The 17,880-nt window shown below is 40.5% G+C and overlaps 1 protein-coding gene across 3 annotated transcripts in view; it reads right to left on the reverse strand.

Moving 5' to 3' along the window:
* Window positions 1–641: 641 nt before the first annotated feature.
* The window catches only part of MPPED2 (metallophosphoesterase domain containing 2), a 134,520-nt gene continuing 117,281 nt past the window's right edge, over window positions 642–17,880 (reverse strand). For all 3 annotated transcript variants that reach the window (XM_080984112.1, XM_080984114.1, XM_080984113.1), the window contains exons 5-7: window positions 8,188–8,303; window positions 6,648–6,761; window positions 642–2,262 (exon numbers count right to left, since the gene is read on the reverse strand). In XM_080984112.1, coding sequence (XP_080840238.1) covers window positions 2,144–2,262; window positions 6,648–6,761; window positions 8,188–8,303 — 349 coding nt within the window. In that variant the 3' untranslated portion in view covers window positions 642–2,143. The remainder of the gene's footprint in view (window positions 2,263–6,647; window positions 6,762–8,187; window positions 8,304–17,880) is intronic.

Consider the following 17,880-nt stretch of genomic DNA (forward strand, 5'->3'; position numbering starts at 1 on the left):
GGTTCCCTCCCCAGTGAGAGTCACTTGGAGCTTATATTAAGATATTTTCAGCAGCAAATGGTCTTATGCTTACACACCTTTTTGAAACATTTAGACCTTGCAACAAATTATGTTTAGCTTGGTTTTATATGCTGTTTTGCAAATTATTTTTAGGCTGCTTGCACAAGTTTTTTTATCTGGATATTGTGCTGAACAGGAAACACAAGAAGCTCTTTATACGGAGTCAGACTATTGGTCCATCTTGTTCAGTGTTTCTCGTCTACACTGACTGGCAGTGGCTTGCCAAGGTTTCAGGCAGGGAAGATTCCCAGCTGTACCAAGACGCTGGGGATTGAATCTGGGACCTTCTGCATGCCAAGCATGTGCCAAACTTTGTCGAATTATTTCTTTACATTTTCTGTGAACCATCCAGAAGACATTGTTAATGGGCATACGATATGTGTCACAATAAATAAAAAATAAATGCAGTATTATTAGGTGGAACATGGCCAACTAAGGCTTAAACGTTGTTCAGAAATTCAAATATATTTAGATGGGATACAATTTCATGACATTGGAGGGACAATACATTAAAGATAAGGAATTAACAAAGTCTGTAAGCTATCCAGAACAACAACAAAAAAGAGTATCTCAGCAGGAAGTATTTAAAAATCTTGCAATTTTATTTGCATATAAAGGCCGCTAGATATATAATATCGCAATAAATTTAAAGAAACAACTGTTTTCCTAAATTCCATTAAGATAACATAAACAGAATAAAGCTCAATAGCATTTACAGTGGTAGAACAGAAATAACTATTTGCAACAATATTTTGTGCTAGCAAGATTGCATTTACACACAGTGCAAAATAAGGGAAAAAGAAATGGAAAGACAATTCAAGAATATTTTAAATATAAAGGACAACAAAGCCTTATTTTAGTTAGGCTTGATTGTATTCATTTGATTCTATACATGCCTGAAACTGCACAAAGATTTTAAACTCAAGCTCTTGAAGGCCTCGAGCGCTTGGAGAGAGAAAAATGTGTCACATCCTTCATAATTTAGATGTGCTGTACAGCATAAATTTGCAGATGCTACACTGGCAACATTAAATGCCTAGCTTAGTTATAATGCACAAAAAATATATATAAAAATCCATATTTAAAAGGAGTCCACATTTACATGTTTTTACTGCATGGAACACCTGCTCATTGCAGTTTTCATCCCCGTATTTTTAAAGCTAAAATAATTTAAGAAACTCACCCAAACAGTGACAATTTAGATAATCACATACAAGATGCTGCTATCTTATTGTTCATTAAAGCAGGCAGAGACAAACTAATCCTAGAAGGCTATTTTCCTCTCACTGATTGATAGGCAAGAGTTTACAGTATGCATATATATCAGTGGACAAATAGACTATCATGTGATCTGTTGTGAGCACAGGAGCTCTGATGGGCTAAGTTTCCCAATGGATTCTCCATACTCTTCAATGGAGGAACCTGAAACCATACACTTAAAGTGTAGATCAGCAACCGTTGAAATGAATGGGAACTCAGTCTCCTGTGCAACAGCTCCTTGACAACGATCTAGCACAGCATTAGGCACACTTCAGCCCATTTATCTCAACAGGCACAAGCACATCTTACTCTGTGTTGGATTGTGGTCTGTAATTGCAAAGGAGCATTCACAAAACCCGGGTCACAAAACATAGTGTGATAATAAAAACAAAAGAAGAGGAGAGGGTGGCATTTTATCATTAGAAATGTTTATTTTTTTTAAAAAAAAGCAAACAATAACAGTTGTGCAAATTTGGGTGTTTGTTTTTTTTAAACACTGCCTTTTAAATTTTTATTTAATATTATTAAAATAAGGTGTCTCACTCATTAAAAGAAAGCTTGGCTGTCCTTTTGAGAACACTAACAATTTACAATGGCAAGTTAATTAAGAAAACATAAAACTTCATTTTACAAATTCACAATGATGTATCAATTTCAAATGGATGCTGCATTTTGCTGCACAACTTCTATCTCTTTTTTTTTTCCTTTTGTACCAACAATTTACAAAAAAGCCCCACATCATTTGTAAAGAAACATGTTAAGAGAATGGATGTTTAATTAGAAAAATGGCAGTTTATAGACTTTCCCCCACTCCAGTGGTGCTTCATGATCCTTGCGGGGTTGGAAGGTCAAATATAATTGGTGGGTTGGTTGGTTGAAAGCTGACTGTACATGTTGAGGCATTTATGTACGTTGTGTAACCGTCTGTCATAATGCCGTAACCTGTAGGGAAAATGTGTCACACTTACTGTAATGTAAACAAACAATGCTGACCTAGTACAGTGCCTCAGGCTGGAGAGAAAGCTTCTTGTAAGCAGGCCTTTTGAATTGAGCTCAGCTAAGCCTTTCAAACTGTTCTGAGCACTCCAAAGCCAGCACATCATTTCCATTTTTAAAAATGCAATAGGCTTCTGCTTTAATAAGAACCACCTGTTTTTGTTTTTTGTTTCTTCCAAATGGAGCAAAGAAAAAAACGGGGGGAAAGCTTGTTTTACAACAGAACTGAACACAAAAGAGGGTGTTGGTTTATTTTCCATAGCTCCTTGGATCTTTTGTAACCTAGAATTTTTCAAGCGTAATAATATGAAAAGTGTATTTTCCACCGAGACCTGTTCCCCTGTTCCTTTCAGACACCGTGAATTCCATTTTGTTGAATGGACCTTATTCTCAAGTAACTGTGCATAAGATTAGATTCTTCCTATTCAGTGACAATAATCCTGCTAAACAATACATTATCCTAAATCTATTATTATTGCTGGTCTTAGGCATTTCTTCTACATCCAATTCAGCAGTAACACATCCCACTAGGGATAGTGAAAGTGTACTTTAAAAAAATAAAAACAGGAGGATGTCTTACAGCAGGGGGTCTGCAACCACAGGGGTAGTTTAAACTGCCCCCCAGCCGCCCCCGAACTGAGTCACCCACTCAGCAAGTCCCTGCGTGCTGCGCTAAACCGACACAGAGCAGGGACTAGCTTCCGTGGCGCCGGAAATTGCGTCTGCGCAGACATGATCCAGCCCACGGAGTGAACTGGCCCAGGCAAGGTAAACCTTGCCGACCCGTGTCTTACAGGAAAGCCCCATGTTGAAATCATGCACCAGGTTATGAGTCATAAAAACTTTGTACAGTGCTACCTCTACTTACGGATGCAATCCGTTCCAGGGTGCTGTTCGCACCCCGAAAAGTCTGTAAGTAGAGCACCGCTTCTGCGCATGGCGCAATAGAGTGCTCCTGCTCCAGCGCAAAGCGTGCAGAACACTTCTGTGCCTGCGGCAAAACCTGGAAGTATATACTTCTGGGTTTGCCGCATTCGCAACCCGAAAATCCGCAACGTGAACCTAATGCAGCTGGAGGCATGACTGTAATTGTAGTCATCGCCAGATCTGCACGAAGGAAAGACCAGGGACCCATCATTCTCTGAAGATCTGAGTCATGCATGGGCTGTGGGACAGGATGTGCATTCAATGCACACTCCATCTCCTCAAAACGTATGCATGGGCCATCAGAGTTCACGTTCACAATAGATCTTGGAGGGAAACCATACATATAAGCCATTATGCCAGAAATTGAATAGTTTGGATGGAATGCAATGAGTACTACGCTGGCTTAATGCTGTGTTGTGCTAGCATCAGGAACTCATGCAAATTCGCACTGTGCAATAGGCTGAGTGAGGATGGAACAACTGCCTCCACTGGTACAGCTTTATATGGCACTGGAAAGAGGAGGGAAGCTTGCTGGAATGGAACTGGGTGGGGGGGCAAATATCTGCGCTACACATGAGAACAACCATTTCACAATTGTTGTGTGGCCTCTTTTTGGTGTTTTCTTTCACCTGGGCCTGGCTGCTGGGCCCAAGTTGAGGGGGCAGAAGAGCCACATGTGCAGTATCAGTTTGTGGGCATTATCTGCTTCTAGCAAGGAATGTGTGTGTGGGAACCTCCTTTTGAATGTATTGTGGGCAAGGGCAGAGTGGAATGAGACGTTTAAAATTTTAAATACTAAAAAATATTAGGCTCAATCTTATTCCCGTTATTGCAATGAGTGGTTTCTTGATGGAGCAACTCATATTAATCGAATTTGTATAATCTAAGTGCTCTTGAACACTCATTAAATTTGCTTAATACTTACAGCATATAGTACCAACCAAGTTGCAGACTTAAAATGGTACAATCCTATGCCTCACAGTGATGTTTCATAAGGCCCACACTAAGAGGGCTCTGCCCAATACCACTGGAAGTTTGATTACTTTCAATTTGCAGTGCAACTAAAAAAGCTGCAGGCACTTTGCATGTTGCAGTTAAGACTTTTTTGCCTTCTGGTATTCACATGCTTGCATTAATATTTACTTTAAAATGGTCAATCATTTCCTAGATGTACAGGAGCACTGCATGGATACTGCTGTGGTTAAGGCTCTGCTAATGGTTTTTTTCATTAACAAGTTATTATTTACAGGACTATATAGTCCAGGCATAAAAATTAATCCAGGCATAAAAACTAATTTGCTTCAAACTCATGGCGGGGGTGGGTGTATAGGCGAAAATAAACAATATCAAGCAAGTGAGCAATCTTCTCTTCTACAAAGTTCTCAACTTTGTAAGCCTATAGTTAGAGAGCGCAGAGAATCCTGGGGGGTGAATTTAATATAAAGCATTTTAACTTTTAGCTCTATGGTCACAAAGCCTTGCTCTCTTTCCCACAGCACTTTTAGTATTTATCTCACTAGGATGCAACAGCTACTTAGGTTCGTTAAATATTTAAAAACAATGTATTTTAAGCAATCTTTCAGTACTTATGTTCGGTTAAGGAAGCTTTCTGCACTTAGAAATTTGCCTGATTTGAAATTAGCATGGGGGCTCAATGTTTTGAAAAGCTCATCTGAAATATCAACAAGCTATTTATTAAAAATCCTGTATGAAATTTAATCCAGAATATTCTTGTTAAAAACTCCTTTTTACTTGAGCTTTTATTTTTCCATCTGCTGTAGTATTTGGGTTATGCTGTTCACATCTTGAATGTTCTATAAGAAACATATGCAGAACAAAGCCATTTGCTGCATATAAAATAATTATAGATGGTCTCTTTTATTTGACTGGCTCTAAATTGTTTAAAGATGTCCTCCACATTGGCAGATCATACAGGATTCTTGGTGGGCAGACAAAAATGAAATAAAATGGATTTCACCCTTATCTGCTAAGACTTAGGATGCATCAAAATGGTGTTTTGAGGGCCAGGGGCTGCAAAAATATGAAGTCAGTTTTATTTTGGGAGACATTTTACTCTCTGCCAAGAAGATTATACTTTTAGCATTGTGTTTCATCTGCTGTATTTCCTTTGAAAACATTGTTCTATAATGATCTGTGATTTTTCAAGTGTTGTAAACCACCCTGAGTAAAGAATGCCTTGGCATTGGAGAGGCTGGATAGAAATGTTTATATTTAAAAATTACATAAAAATAAATGGAAGTCCAACAATCCCTTGTTCCTGTGACTTCCAAGTGGCTGAGCAAACAGAGATGGCACCAGGGACAGTGGAGCCACCACTCTGTGCTCTGCATCACCTTAGTGGTGACACTGGTGCACACTCAGCTTTTCCAAAGTCAACTCCCCCTCTTCCAGTATTGCAGTAAGCAATGGTCCTGAAGTATCAGAGGTCAGGGTGTTAGGTTCAACCCAAAGTTCCCCCTTTAAAAAAGCATCCCAACAGGTTTGCTTTGGAAAAACTTGGTTGATACTGGAAAAGAATTTGTTCAGGTGCTGGTTGACAACAGTATTTGAGCTGAAAAAGAAATAACCCACCAGGTAAACACTCTTCACTGTTTTGGGATTAAACTTTTAAAACTTTTCAAAGGCCCCTCCCTCCTTGTCACACTTAGTCCCATTTTAAGCAATACCCAATCCAGTGCTGGCCCAAGGCATTTTGCGACCTGAAGCAGAGCCCAATTGCACTCCTGCTAGGGCCAGCACTATAAGAAGGCTTGACACACCATTCTGTGCCAATTTCTGTCTTCGGCTCCCTCCTGCCACCCAAAGGCTGCTCTGCTGTGTGGTGGGGGCCCTGACTCAATCCCTCCTTTGCAGGGCTCCTAGCACAAGCTATGCATGCTTACCCAGAACTAAATCCACTAGGATTTACCCCCAGGTAAGCTTGTATAAGATCCCAGTGTAAATTAACAAAGAAATATGAAAAGACTATTCATTCCCCTTTCATGACTGCTGTTACCGATAGCAAACTTTCTTCTGGACTATAAGGACCGATTGTGGAGGCTAGATAAATGCATGTCCTTTTACTAGAGAGTTAGAGCACAGCGCTTTGGGGGTCCCTTTCCATTCCATGATTTCAATCACTGCCCACCATTTTGCCCCAGGTTTACTACTTTTCCCTTTCAAAAATATCATTTGTTGATATGATTATAATGGTTTGTATGGCCACCTGGGGAAAAAATCTCAAATATATAAAAGCCCTGACTGAGCACCAAACAATTTGCTTTATAATTGAGTCAATTTTATGTTTGTGGGTTGTCTGAAAATCTCCTTCTAATGTAGAATAGCACACCATTTAACTCTGGTATTATTTTAGTAAACATCCTCATATCTAGCGTATTTCTTACCTTCATGGATTCCACCAAAGACATGGAGTTTGGGCCTTACTCGCCTTTGTACTGTGTTTAACAGTTCCACACAGCCAACTCTTTGAAGCTCCTTTGGAACCCAGTCTCGAAAACCTAAAAGCAAAATGTAATCAATGTTCTTAATTTTCTCTATTCAGGTAAGGTTTCATGCAGACTTTCAGGAAGCCATAACTCACTGAAGGTTTATTGCATTATCTGTAACCCTAACATCTCCATTAAAGCATACAATGGCTTTTAAGAAACTTTTCATTGTCACTTTGTCTCTTTTAGGTTCCAAGGGATTCTTTTTTCTTATTTGATGTCTGCCCCCTCCTTCCCAGTTAACATTTTTCTCCACATAATTTGATTTATTAAACTACAGGTATAGATTCTTCTACATAGCGTGAGGCTCTATGACATTTATTCCCGGCAGCGGTGCATCTTCCTGCTCTCTCCCCTGCTCTTTCCATAATGGTCTTTGCCAAAATGGTCAGGTGATGACTGCTTGTCAGACACTGCAATCCTGCGCACAGTTATACAGAAGTAAGCCCCACTAAGTTCAGTGGGACTTACTCACAGATGAATTTGTATAAGATTGCAGCTGTAGCTACCTTCTGCATGGGCTGGTCAGTATCAACTTTAGTACCTGATCTATGCCAACTATTCGAAATACAAACAGCACAGCATAAGTATCACAGTATCCCTATGAAAACAAACGTGATCCTGCTCTGTTCCACTCAAAAGTCAGCACATGAAAATGTAACTGTGTGCGTAAAGCGTTCCCCAAAACTGAAGAGAAAAGGGTAGTTCCTTCTTGTGTAGAGTCCCATGTATATCTTTATTTTGAATATATGGATTGGAAAATGTGCCCTTCAGTGATAATACTTTGCAAATGGGATTTTCTGCTGAAGAGAACTGGGCAGTCCCAAGACAATAACCTTCCATGACTTCGAGAAGAATGAGGTCTGCCAATACCCATTTATTCCTGAGACCTGGCCATGAAGAAGGCACTACAGGGGAATGCTGAAAAGACTCTCAGCAAGTTAGTATTAATTGACTGCTTTAAAAGAAAAAGCCACTAAGTTCTACAGATAATGCAGAAAATCCATAAAGTCTGACATCAATTATTACAAAAGTCTGCGGTCTGAAATAATGCATTCATAAAGATCAGAAGAGTGGAAAGATCCAAGAGGGGCAAGAGCTATATCAAATATGAATGGAGGCTGCACATTCCTCCTTGGTGTTGCTTAATCAACTTGAAAAGTGTTACACCAGGGACAAATTTGGCTAATGCTATTTCAGCACCACAGGACATTCGTTCAGCTGGTTCATTTCTTATGAACATAGGAAGCTACCTTAATATCAAGACAACCGGAAAGTATTTAGTGAGTCCAGTTGAAGGCATAGTTCTACACCGCAGAACAGAAAGGTGACCAATTTCTCCCCCCTCTCTTTAATGCCCCTTAATGACTTGGCTAAACGGCTCACTGATGAAACTCTTAGCTCAAGATAGCTGTTTGTTGGCTTTTGTGTCACTTACCAAGAGGAGGTCCATGAGTCATTAATATATCAATACCTTCGGGAATAAGATTCCACTTGTCCAACAGTGATTGACCTCTGGGTAGGTTAAAGCCCCATCCATTAAACCATGGTGTCCTTTGAAGGAAAGAAGATATATTGTGTCAATGTGGAAGAGTAATGTTTTTTGTTTTTTAATTGTGCACATAGCAAATTATTTGTAGATAGCGCTTTTTCACGATTACCTACAGGCAAAAGGGATGAGAAACAGACCTGTATTTCAATATAACAGTGTAAGTCCATTGTCACAGTGAACCCACACAACTGGCCACAGTCTCCAAGAGAGAAAAAATGGAATGTTAAAACATCTTTTTCTCGCATAGGTTTGAGACAGAAAAGCTATAATTTGCTACATTAATTATACAAATGATGATTGCAGGATTGATTCTTCGGAATAATTGCTTCCTTGTAGGGCGCCGGTGGCTGCCAAAGGTTATTCTTCAAAAACTGACGTTTCACTAAGCAAAAATAATGTTCTGAAATGCCTTCTCTTAAGGCAATAGAAGGTTTCACCGTTTAATTTACATTCAAGATTTGAGTTTTGCCATGGCATAGCCATGACCTAACACTGGAACATGTGTGACAATCAATAAAACCAAACAGAATCCCCACATGCAGCTATGGCTCAGAGAAACTCTAGTGCTAGAGGAGGCAATGTCATTAGTAAATTGTGTTAATCTCACAAACACTTCTGAGTGACAGGAGAGAGGATTTTAAGTCACTGTGAGAACCCATTGAGAATAACTAAAAGAAAAAACTTTCCCCTTTGTCCACCCCATTTATAGTATGCTTGTTAACTTTCCCCTACAATTGGCAGTTGTGCCCCTTGTACTTCTGTCAGTTAGCAACTACCATGGTATCAACATTGAGCTTATTTTTAGTTCTCCAGTCTATTTTGTTCCACATATGCATTCTAACTTGCCGAACAGCATACATAGCCTCACTATTCACTTAATGATGACCACCCCACATGCTACCATAATTAGCTACAGTGGCTTCAAACAGTAGCACTCAACACTACATCTAGACACTGAAGACTGCCATCTGGGCCACCAGTTACTAATCATAAATTATTTCCTCTTCTGCCAAACTCTCCTCTCCACCACCACCACCTTCTTAAGCACCTTGCCCAAAAAGGGAGTGTTTGCCACAGGGTGTTCATGGAAGATAATCTTACTTGGCTATGAGTGATCGCCAAAGTAGTAGTAGTAGTTTAACTGGCAGTTTTACAGTTGTTTAACAGGTCCAAGGAGGGGTTTTTTTTAAAAGAAGGGGATGTAGGACTACCTTCTTCAAGACCGCCTCCTTCCCTACTGATCCTGTCAGATGTTAACATCAACAGAAGGGGCCCTACTGGTTCAACTACTCTCATAAACTGGGGGGTGGACAGCCTGGAAGAGGGCATTTCTGTGGCAGACCCTAAGTTATGGCATTCCATGCCCACAGGGGTGCATCTGGCTTTTGGCAAGTTTTAATTGTTGTAAGCCGCCCTGGATCCCTAGAGCTAAGGGCAAGTTTGCTAAAAAGCAGAGTAAAATCAGCAGCAACAACATCACCAAAAATTAGCCCATCCTCAGGGACAAATTTCAGTTTGAAACCCTATGCATATTCACCTATTTATATGGCTGTAGAAACCTGTTTTTATGTAATGTATATTCCTATTTTTAAAAACAACAACAAAGCAAACCACAAATGTAGCATATACAGACCTCTGGGTGAAACAATCTTTTCCCCTTAATACAATAAACGAATAACTTGGGAACAAAATTTTCAAAAAATACTCTTTTCATAGCCTATGTGTACCTCGAATCCATCTCAAAAGGAAACACTCTCAAGTAATAGCAGTAATGAAAGCCTTTTTTATTTCTGCCAGCACTCAAAGTAAAATGCACAAACACCCATGATTACTAGGGAGGAAGATCATTCCATTTGCAGTACAAAAATTATAGGACAGGGCATTAAATATGCATTCACAGAATTGTTCAATTACAGGACTGCCCTGTAAATATGGCCTGAGAGTATCTATTTCAGTTTTACATTTGGGTTGTAATAATAGAGAATGTCCTGAACTGAACGAACTGAAAAGAGAACAGGTGACCTTTTTGCAAAATAAAGAAGAGCCTTTCAATAAAACATAAGAGTGCACAAATATTTGCATGCATCTGTGCCCTTTCTCCATTTAATGAAGTGAGTGGAAAGAAGCATGTTCGTAACACAGAAAACTATTGCAAAGGCTGAACCTGTAAACACAAAACCATAGAAAGCAGAAAATGCATTAAACAGAAACCTTTATTTTATTTTATTTTTAAAAAATAACATTTCTTTCTGTAGATACCCAGGAGCCACTTGTAATGTTTAAGTTAAGCAATAGCTGCCCATGCTCTTGTTGCTATTTGGTTCTTTAAGAATTTATAAGGACACAGACGGGCACCTAATCAGCATTGTGGTACAGCAACCTATGAAGAGTAAAATAAAACTACTTTTTCATTATATTTAGGGTAACAGTCATTACGGTATTCAGGACTCATAGCTTAGTAACATACCTCTTGTATTGTATTTATTAAGTCCTTTGTATCCACGGTTTTTAAAATTTGGACCAAAGGCTTTCCACATCTAGCTTTTTATCCAGATGAGCCAACAGATAACAGGCTAAGATCATCTACCTCGTTCCACAAAACCAATGACAAACTTTTGCATTCATTCACCAATCACACTTGTTTCCCACCTGTCCTCCAGAGAGCTAAAAGCAGCACACATTGGGGTTCATACTTTACTCACACAACAATGCTGTACACTAGTCTGGCTAAGATTTGAGGCCAAACTACTTTTTATGTCTACACCAAGTACCATGATGGAAGAAAGATGTTATCTATCTAAATGTAGGGATCAAACAAACAAACAAACAAACAAACCATGTAACATGCAGCCACATCTCTTATTTTTCTTTAGTTGACAATAGCTACCACCACCCCAGTTGTTATAGGGATGTCATAGCCTTGAAAATCCACCCCCCATGGCTATGAAGTTCACTGGTGTCGATTATAAGGTTTTTTTAAACTAAGCCTCATAGATGTGCACCCGGTCTGACATTTCTGTGAGGTCATGGCTCAGATCCTGTGATTCCAACAACATTTCCCCCACAACTGCAACTAAAGAAAAACAAAAGCAGTAGCTACACACTATTAAATTAAGTGTAATATGTAGTTTTACCCTTGGTTTTTGTTTTACTTTAAGTGGTGTCTGTACTGTTCAGTGTCATACCTAAAAATGGCTATTAAATCAATAACATATTAATCAAATGGTAGTGCCTAGAATCACCTTCCATATTTGGTGGCAGCTTTAGTGGGATGAAAGAGGATATTTTATAAATGGTGGCAGCAAGTCAGGATAATAAGAGATAGTAATAAGTATACACCTTCCCCACCAATAGATAGGATGAAAGACAAACTCTTCTTCACAGCATCTATGGCTGAAAGGGAAATAGTAATAATGATGATGATGATGATGTCACATGCCCACCATTGTGATAGGAGATGTATGAATAGACCATGAAAGTCTGCTTTGTATTATAGATTCCTTCTAGACCTTAAAGAGAATGGTCATTATTCGTTTTCAAAGGAATATTTAGTTATTTTGATTATGGGGCGGGGGGGGGGGGTGAAAACCCAAGGGAAGCATCCTGGTCTCCCCACTACAGGAGTGTAGAACAGGGAAAACCCATTCTTCAGTGCTGAATTGGAGCAAAGGTAAACGGGGTTTTCCACAGATTCACATTGGCTTCAATTTAGTGCTAAAGAATGGGTTTTCCCTGAGAAAGTGATGGGACAAGTGGAAAACCACTTGGACGTGTGCTTTCTAGGCATGGGAGAAGCCCAGATAATTTGGATCCATTAAACTTAAAAAAAAATAATAAAAAAAAATAGGGACGCGGATGGCGCTGTGGGTAAAACCTCAGCACCTGGGACTTGCCGATTGTATGGTCGGCGGTTCGAATCCCCGCGGTGGGGTGCGCTCCCGTCGTTCGGTCCCAGCGCCTGCCAACCTAGCAGTTCGAAAGCACCCCCGGGTGCAAGTAGATAAATAGGGACCGCTTACTAGCGGGAAGGTAAACGGCGTTCCGTGTGCTGCGCTGGCTCGCCAGATGCAGCTTATCACGCTGGCCACGTGACCAGGAAGTGTCTGCGAACAGCGCTGGCTCCCGGCCTATAGAGTGAGATGAGCGCACAACCCTAGAGTCTGGCAAGACTGGCCTGTACGGGCAGGGGTACCTTTACCTTTTTAAACTAAAAATATTATATAGCTACTAAATTCAGTGGGAACTAAATCCTTTTAAATCCAAGACTTTCAACTTAAGCAGGTGATATATTGGGCTGCTTGATAGTAGTGACTAGAATCTGTCACACAAGGTTCATTCCCCCTCATATCCTCTCATAAGGGTCATGTGTTGCAGATGTTTTGTTTGCTTGTTTGTTTCCTTTGGTGCAAAGGGATTTTCAGGCTGTTAAGAATTTATATTAGCAAAAGAAAGGTCAAAGAAGGGCACTTTGTACTTGGAACAGAAGGGAACAATGCTCAAGATGGTTTTTCATTTTCACAGAAGTGTGTATGAACTCTTGAACTGGCTACTGAAACAGCTCCTGCCTCTCTCTCTTTCATGCAGCCAATTTAACACTGGAAAGCATTTGTTCCATTGTATTCAAGAATCAACAGTATCCCAAGGTTTAAGGAGAGTTTTTAATTTATATATGGGGAGGAATTCAACATCACACTAAGGCGATTGTTCTGTCAGGTCAAGCATTTCAGCATTAGAAGACAGCATCTTCAGTGTAATAAGAATCTGCTGGATCAGGCCAATTCCTCATCTAGTCCAACATCCTGTTCTCATAGTGGCCAACCAGATGCCTACAGGAAACCCACAAGCAAGAGCACCCCTAAGGTTGTTTCCAGCAACTAGTATTCAAAAGCACTTGCCCCTTCAACTGTGAAGGTAAAGCATAGCCATCTCTAACTTTGGTAACTTTTACCAACTTTAAGAGTTGGTGGCCATCAGTGTCTCCTGTGGGCATGAGTTTCTTAGCTTTACTATGTGCTGCATGAAGAAGTACAGCTTAAGAGCGATAGACTCGTAATCTGGGGAACCGGGTTCACTTCCCCGCTCCTCCACATGCAGCTGCTGGGTGACCTTGGGCCAGTCACACTTCTCTTCTCTGAAGTCTCTCAGCCCCACTCACCTCACAGAGTGTTTGTTGTGGGGGAGGAAGGGAAAGGAGAATGTTAGCCGCTTTGAGACATCTTTGGGTAGTGATAAAGCGGGATATCAAATCCAAACTCTTCTTCTCTTCTTCTCCTTCTTTCCTTGTATCTGTCCTGAATCTTCCAACATTCAGCTTCATTCCATGAATTCTAGTGTTATGAGAGAGGGAGAAACACTTTTCTCTATCCACTCTTCCCTTGCTACACAAAATTTTTATAAACTTCTTGTTAGAATTCCTGCTGCATGATTGCAGCCATGGGATTGTAGTCTATCACATGATGGTGTCATCATCACAGAGTGGGAAGTGATGGAGACAGGATGTTTGTGTTACTGTGTTCCGTGAAGTGGGACTATTGTCCTTTGTTCTTTTTCTCTTTGCTGTCTGATGCTAGAGAGAGGGGGAGCCATGTTGCAGTGCTCCTTGTGTGTTTATATGTAAATAAAGTAGATTAGCCAAAATGCTGAGTTGCTGAGGTCTGTCACGCATGATGCGCAAACTCTGCGGATCCCTAAGTGTGCTGGTGTTGGTTGGCATCAGTCACTGTGATGTTCAGGCTGAAGAAAGCTTATGAAGCTCCCGATCGACCAGGAGGGAGGGAACATGCTAGTCGGGCATGTGTCTCTGCCAGGATCCTACTTGAGTGTAGGCTGAACTCCTGACACTTCTATCATGTTGCTTCTTACCTCTCCTATTCTCTAAACTAAAAAAAGTCCAAACCCTGCAATGGTTCCTCATAGGTGAGTCGCTCCACACATTTGAATATTTTGATTGCCCTTCTCTGAACCTTTTATACCACTGCAATATTCTTTTTGAGATGATGCAACTTGAATGATTCTCCCCTCCCCCTGCATGCAGTTCTTGGGGGTGCTCTCAACCCCACTCCCCAAGCAAATTCTAGGGGGCATGAGGGATGTGTGGTGAGAGGGGGAAAGCCCCATTGATTGAGTGGAAGTCATTATGTAGGGCTTCTGCTGACAGGACTCATTAGTCCATTGGCACCTGAGTATCATATGAAACTACTGATATATTGAGATAAGTTCAGATAAACAACAGATGGAACATGATTAAGTTTGTGCTCCAGAGGAAGTACCCTTGCAATACTGTAGATTCCTCTAAAGCACTTACAAAACCACGGCAAAACTGAAACTAAGAAAAGCTTCTCATATGGCAAAGATGTAAAGGAAGCAGAAAGCACAAATGACTTGTGCTTCCCATTTACGCTATTATTTTCCAAAACAGAATTGCTGCCTCTGGTTGGAAGATGTGCAAGCTTGCATTTGTATGCTTTGTTCCTGTGCAAACATTTCAACAGCTGTCTTTTCACACTATAATTTCTTAACACACCTGATCACCGCTTGAAATTCCCACAAAACACTGGAGAAAGGAGGTCTGTAATTCAGTATTGTAAAATATAGAGTATCTGCAAGAAAAATCCAAATTCTGCTATTTGGTTATAGTACACAATTAGGCAAGTGTATACACAATACCCAACCTTTCCACCTTCAGCCAACAAACAATATTTCTTAAGAGGTATTGAAGAAAATGAAACCTTTTCAAGTTTGGTCTTAAGGTAAACTCTATATAATGATTTTAACTTTCAGTTACTAGTCAGGAAACAACAAACCCTTCAGCCCTTCTGAGGTATTCCAGACCCTAATTACACTGCAAACTAGTTAATGAGCTATGGGGTGTATTTGAATAATGCAAAATCACAAAAATAATCTGTCTTGACTAGGGCAAATGTCAGCTCACTTAAGAGTAAACACAAAGATGCAGTGTGTTTACGTTTTATGTGCTGACAGATTTGAACTTCCACAGATCTTTTTATAACCCTCTCATGTGACACAGTACAAACGCACTCACATTATGTTATATCTTTCAAAACAATGGAAGGCTTCCACAAAATAACTTCCGAAAAGCACTTCTTCCATTTTGAGAACGGAGACCACCCAGTCATAATGCAGCAGAGAAGTGAAAGGGGGAAAAGGAATGGCGAGTTGCAGGCGACTGTGGCTTAATAGCAGGGTCCAAGACAAAGGCACGCCTGTGATGCTGCTGTGAGAGGCACATGAAGCCCTCTCCTTGCATAACTTTCAGTAATTTGTACATGATGCAGGAGTAAACCTGTGTGACAATAGGAAGCATACTGACAATAAAATTAATATATATGCTGAGTAAATGTTGTTACGGGAAGGTAAATGTAGCATTCTGCAATCTATTTGAAGGAGTCAATTGGTGTTCCAGTCTAGATTACACTGGGCAACAATTTTTTGCTTTTTGAATGTTGTCTAGATTTCTACAACTGATTTAGGGTATTTTTGCACTGCTGAATCAGGAAATGGCATCCGTTTCTCTCCATCAGGTCAGGTTTACTGTAAACTGAATGGTGGGCATTGATAAAGGTAAGTACACGTAAATTGCATGTTGCTTCACCATTTTTCAAACTTCAGGGCTTGAACTTCCGTTTCTTGGAATGCTCAGCGGCAGGGAGGTCTTTCTTCAGAGTCCAACAGTAGTCAGCCATCATGACTGCGTCCCAGCGACCCTGATACCTGGTCTCCATCTCTTTCATGTCCTGATGGAATCTCTCCCCCTGCTTGTCAATCATTGAACCCAGGTTCTCAGGAAACCGGTCCAGATGTGAAAATAGGTAGTGCATCTTGACGCTCATGTTGCAGCCCAGGTTTCTGAAAGCAGTCAGCATCTTGTTGACAAGTTCTGCGTAGTTTCTGGCCTTATTGTTGCCAAGAAAGTTCTTCACTACCAGAACAAATGCCTTCCATGCTTCCAGTTCCACTTCGTTCATTGAGTTTCTGAACTCTGGATCTCTGATGAGCTGACAGATCTGAGGACCGTCAAAGATGCCAGCTTTCAATTTCTCCATGGTCAATCCTGGCACAAGTAAGTGAAGCAGTCACCATCCTTGGTGAACTGCTTGATTAAGCTGAGCTTGATGTGCAGCAGTGGGAAGAGTATTCTGTCTCTGTCCACCAGAGGGTCATTGATGACGTTCCTTTTTTTGCAAGGCACCAATTCCTCCCGCACAGGCCAGTCCTTCTTCATGTAATGCTGAGCACAGTCCCTACTATCCCACATGCACAGAAAACATGGGTACTTGGTGAAGTCAGACTGTTGTCCCAACAAAAAGTTCACCATCTTCAGGTCAACATAAATAAACCACTTATGCTGATCATAACCAATTTTCTCCAGCACATACTTCACCGCTTCATAGTTCTCCTTCAATGTACTCGAGTGAGCCAGGGGTATAGAGGCAAACTGGTTGCCGTTGTGTAGCAGAACACATTTCAGTGATCGCTTGCTGCTGTCAATGAACAGTCTCCAATCTTTGGGTTCGTACTGTGGCACTCCAAGCTTGAGCAGAAGCTGCGCAATATCTGCACAGTACACCAAGTCCTTCTCTTCCAAGAAAAAACGGAGGTACTCTTGATGCCTGTTGCGGAAGAAGCTGATGCGAGCACTGTCAGAGAGGAGGTTTTTTTCCTTCAATCTGGATGCCAACAGTTCGGCAGAGTCCTTTGACAAGCTGAGGTCGCGAACTAGATAATTCAACTCCTTTTGGAAAAATGGATGTGGAGCATCATCTTCAAGAACCACTGCTTCTTCTTCATGTCCTTCAACACTGGAGGCATCTTCGTCACTAATGTCAGGAAGTTCTCCGAAGATAGGCACTGGAATTTCATCACAATGAGCTACAGGACGATGTGCTGATTGAAGATCAGGATACTTCGTGGGGCAGCTGCCCCATTAACTTAGTTTTGATCCCCCAACTTTATGCTTTGCCGCACCAATTTATGGAAGATTTCGAGGTTTTATGACTTCAAACTGATCCCTTTTCGACATAATCACCCAGAACTATCGGACCTGAATACTTCTTGTCATTAAAATAATCATTTCCAATCAAAACAATTATTCGACATGGCATTTTACCCCCACCAACTTCTTCTAAAATGCTCCACACAAGCGTACATGTGAACAAAAACGTAAAAAAAAACGACATGTGGCCATAGCTCAAAAACTTGACCTGATTGAGCAAAACCAATGTGATTTTTGGATTCAGCGCATCAGATTCATCCTAAATCAACTGAAAAAACGCAGACAACAAATTTGTTGTTGACCAGTGTTATCCACATCTGTGGATTCCACATCTAGATTATCCAAAAGTGTTATGATGTTGTGTCTTATCAAATGTCCTGTGGGTTCTTTTTATTGTTAAAAAAAATCTTATTCATTTATTCATACCCCGCCTTTTTCCCTAATGGGACTTAAGGCAGCATAGAGAGAAAAACTAATCACTAAAAACACAGAAAAAAAATCATTTAAAAACAATTGAGCATTGATAAAATTAAAACAAATAGAAGCAGGTATCTGTGTGTACCTGG

The sequence above is a fragment of the Podarcis pityusensis genome (assembly GCF_964106645.2).
Source record: "Podarcis pityusensis genome assembly, chromosome: 1".
Taxonomy (NCBI): domain Eukaryota; kingdom Metazoa; phylum Chordata; class Lepidosauria; order Squamata; family Lacertidae; genus Podarcis; species Podarcis pityusensis.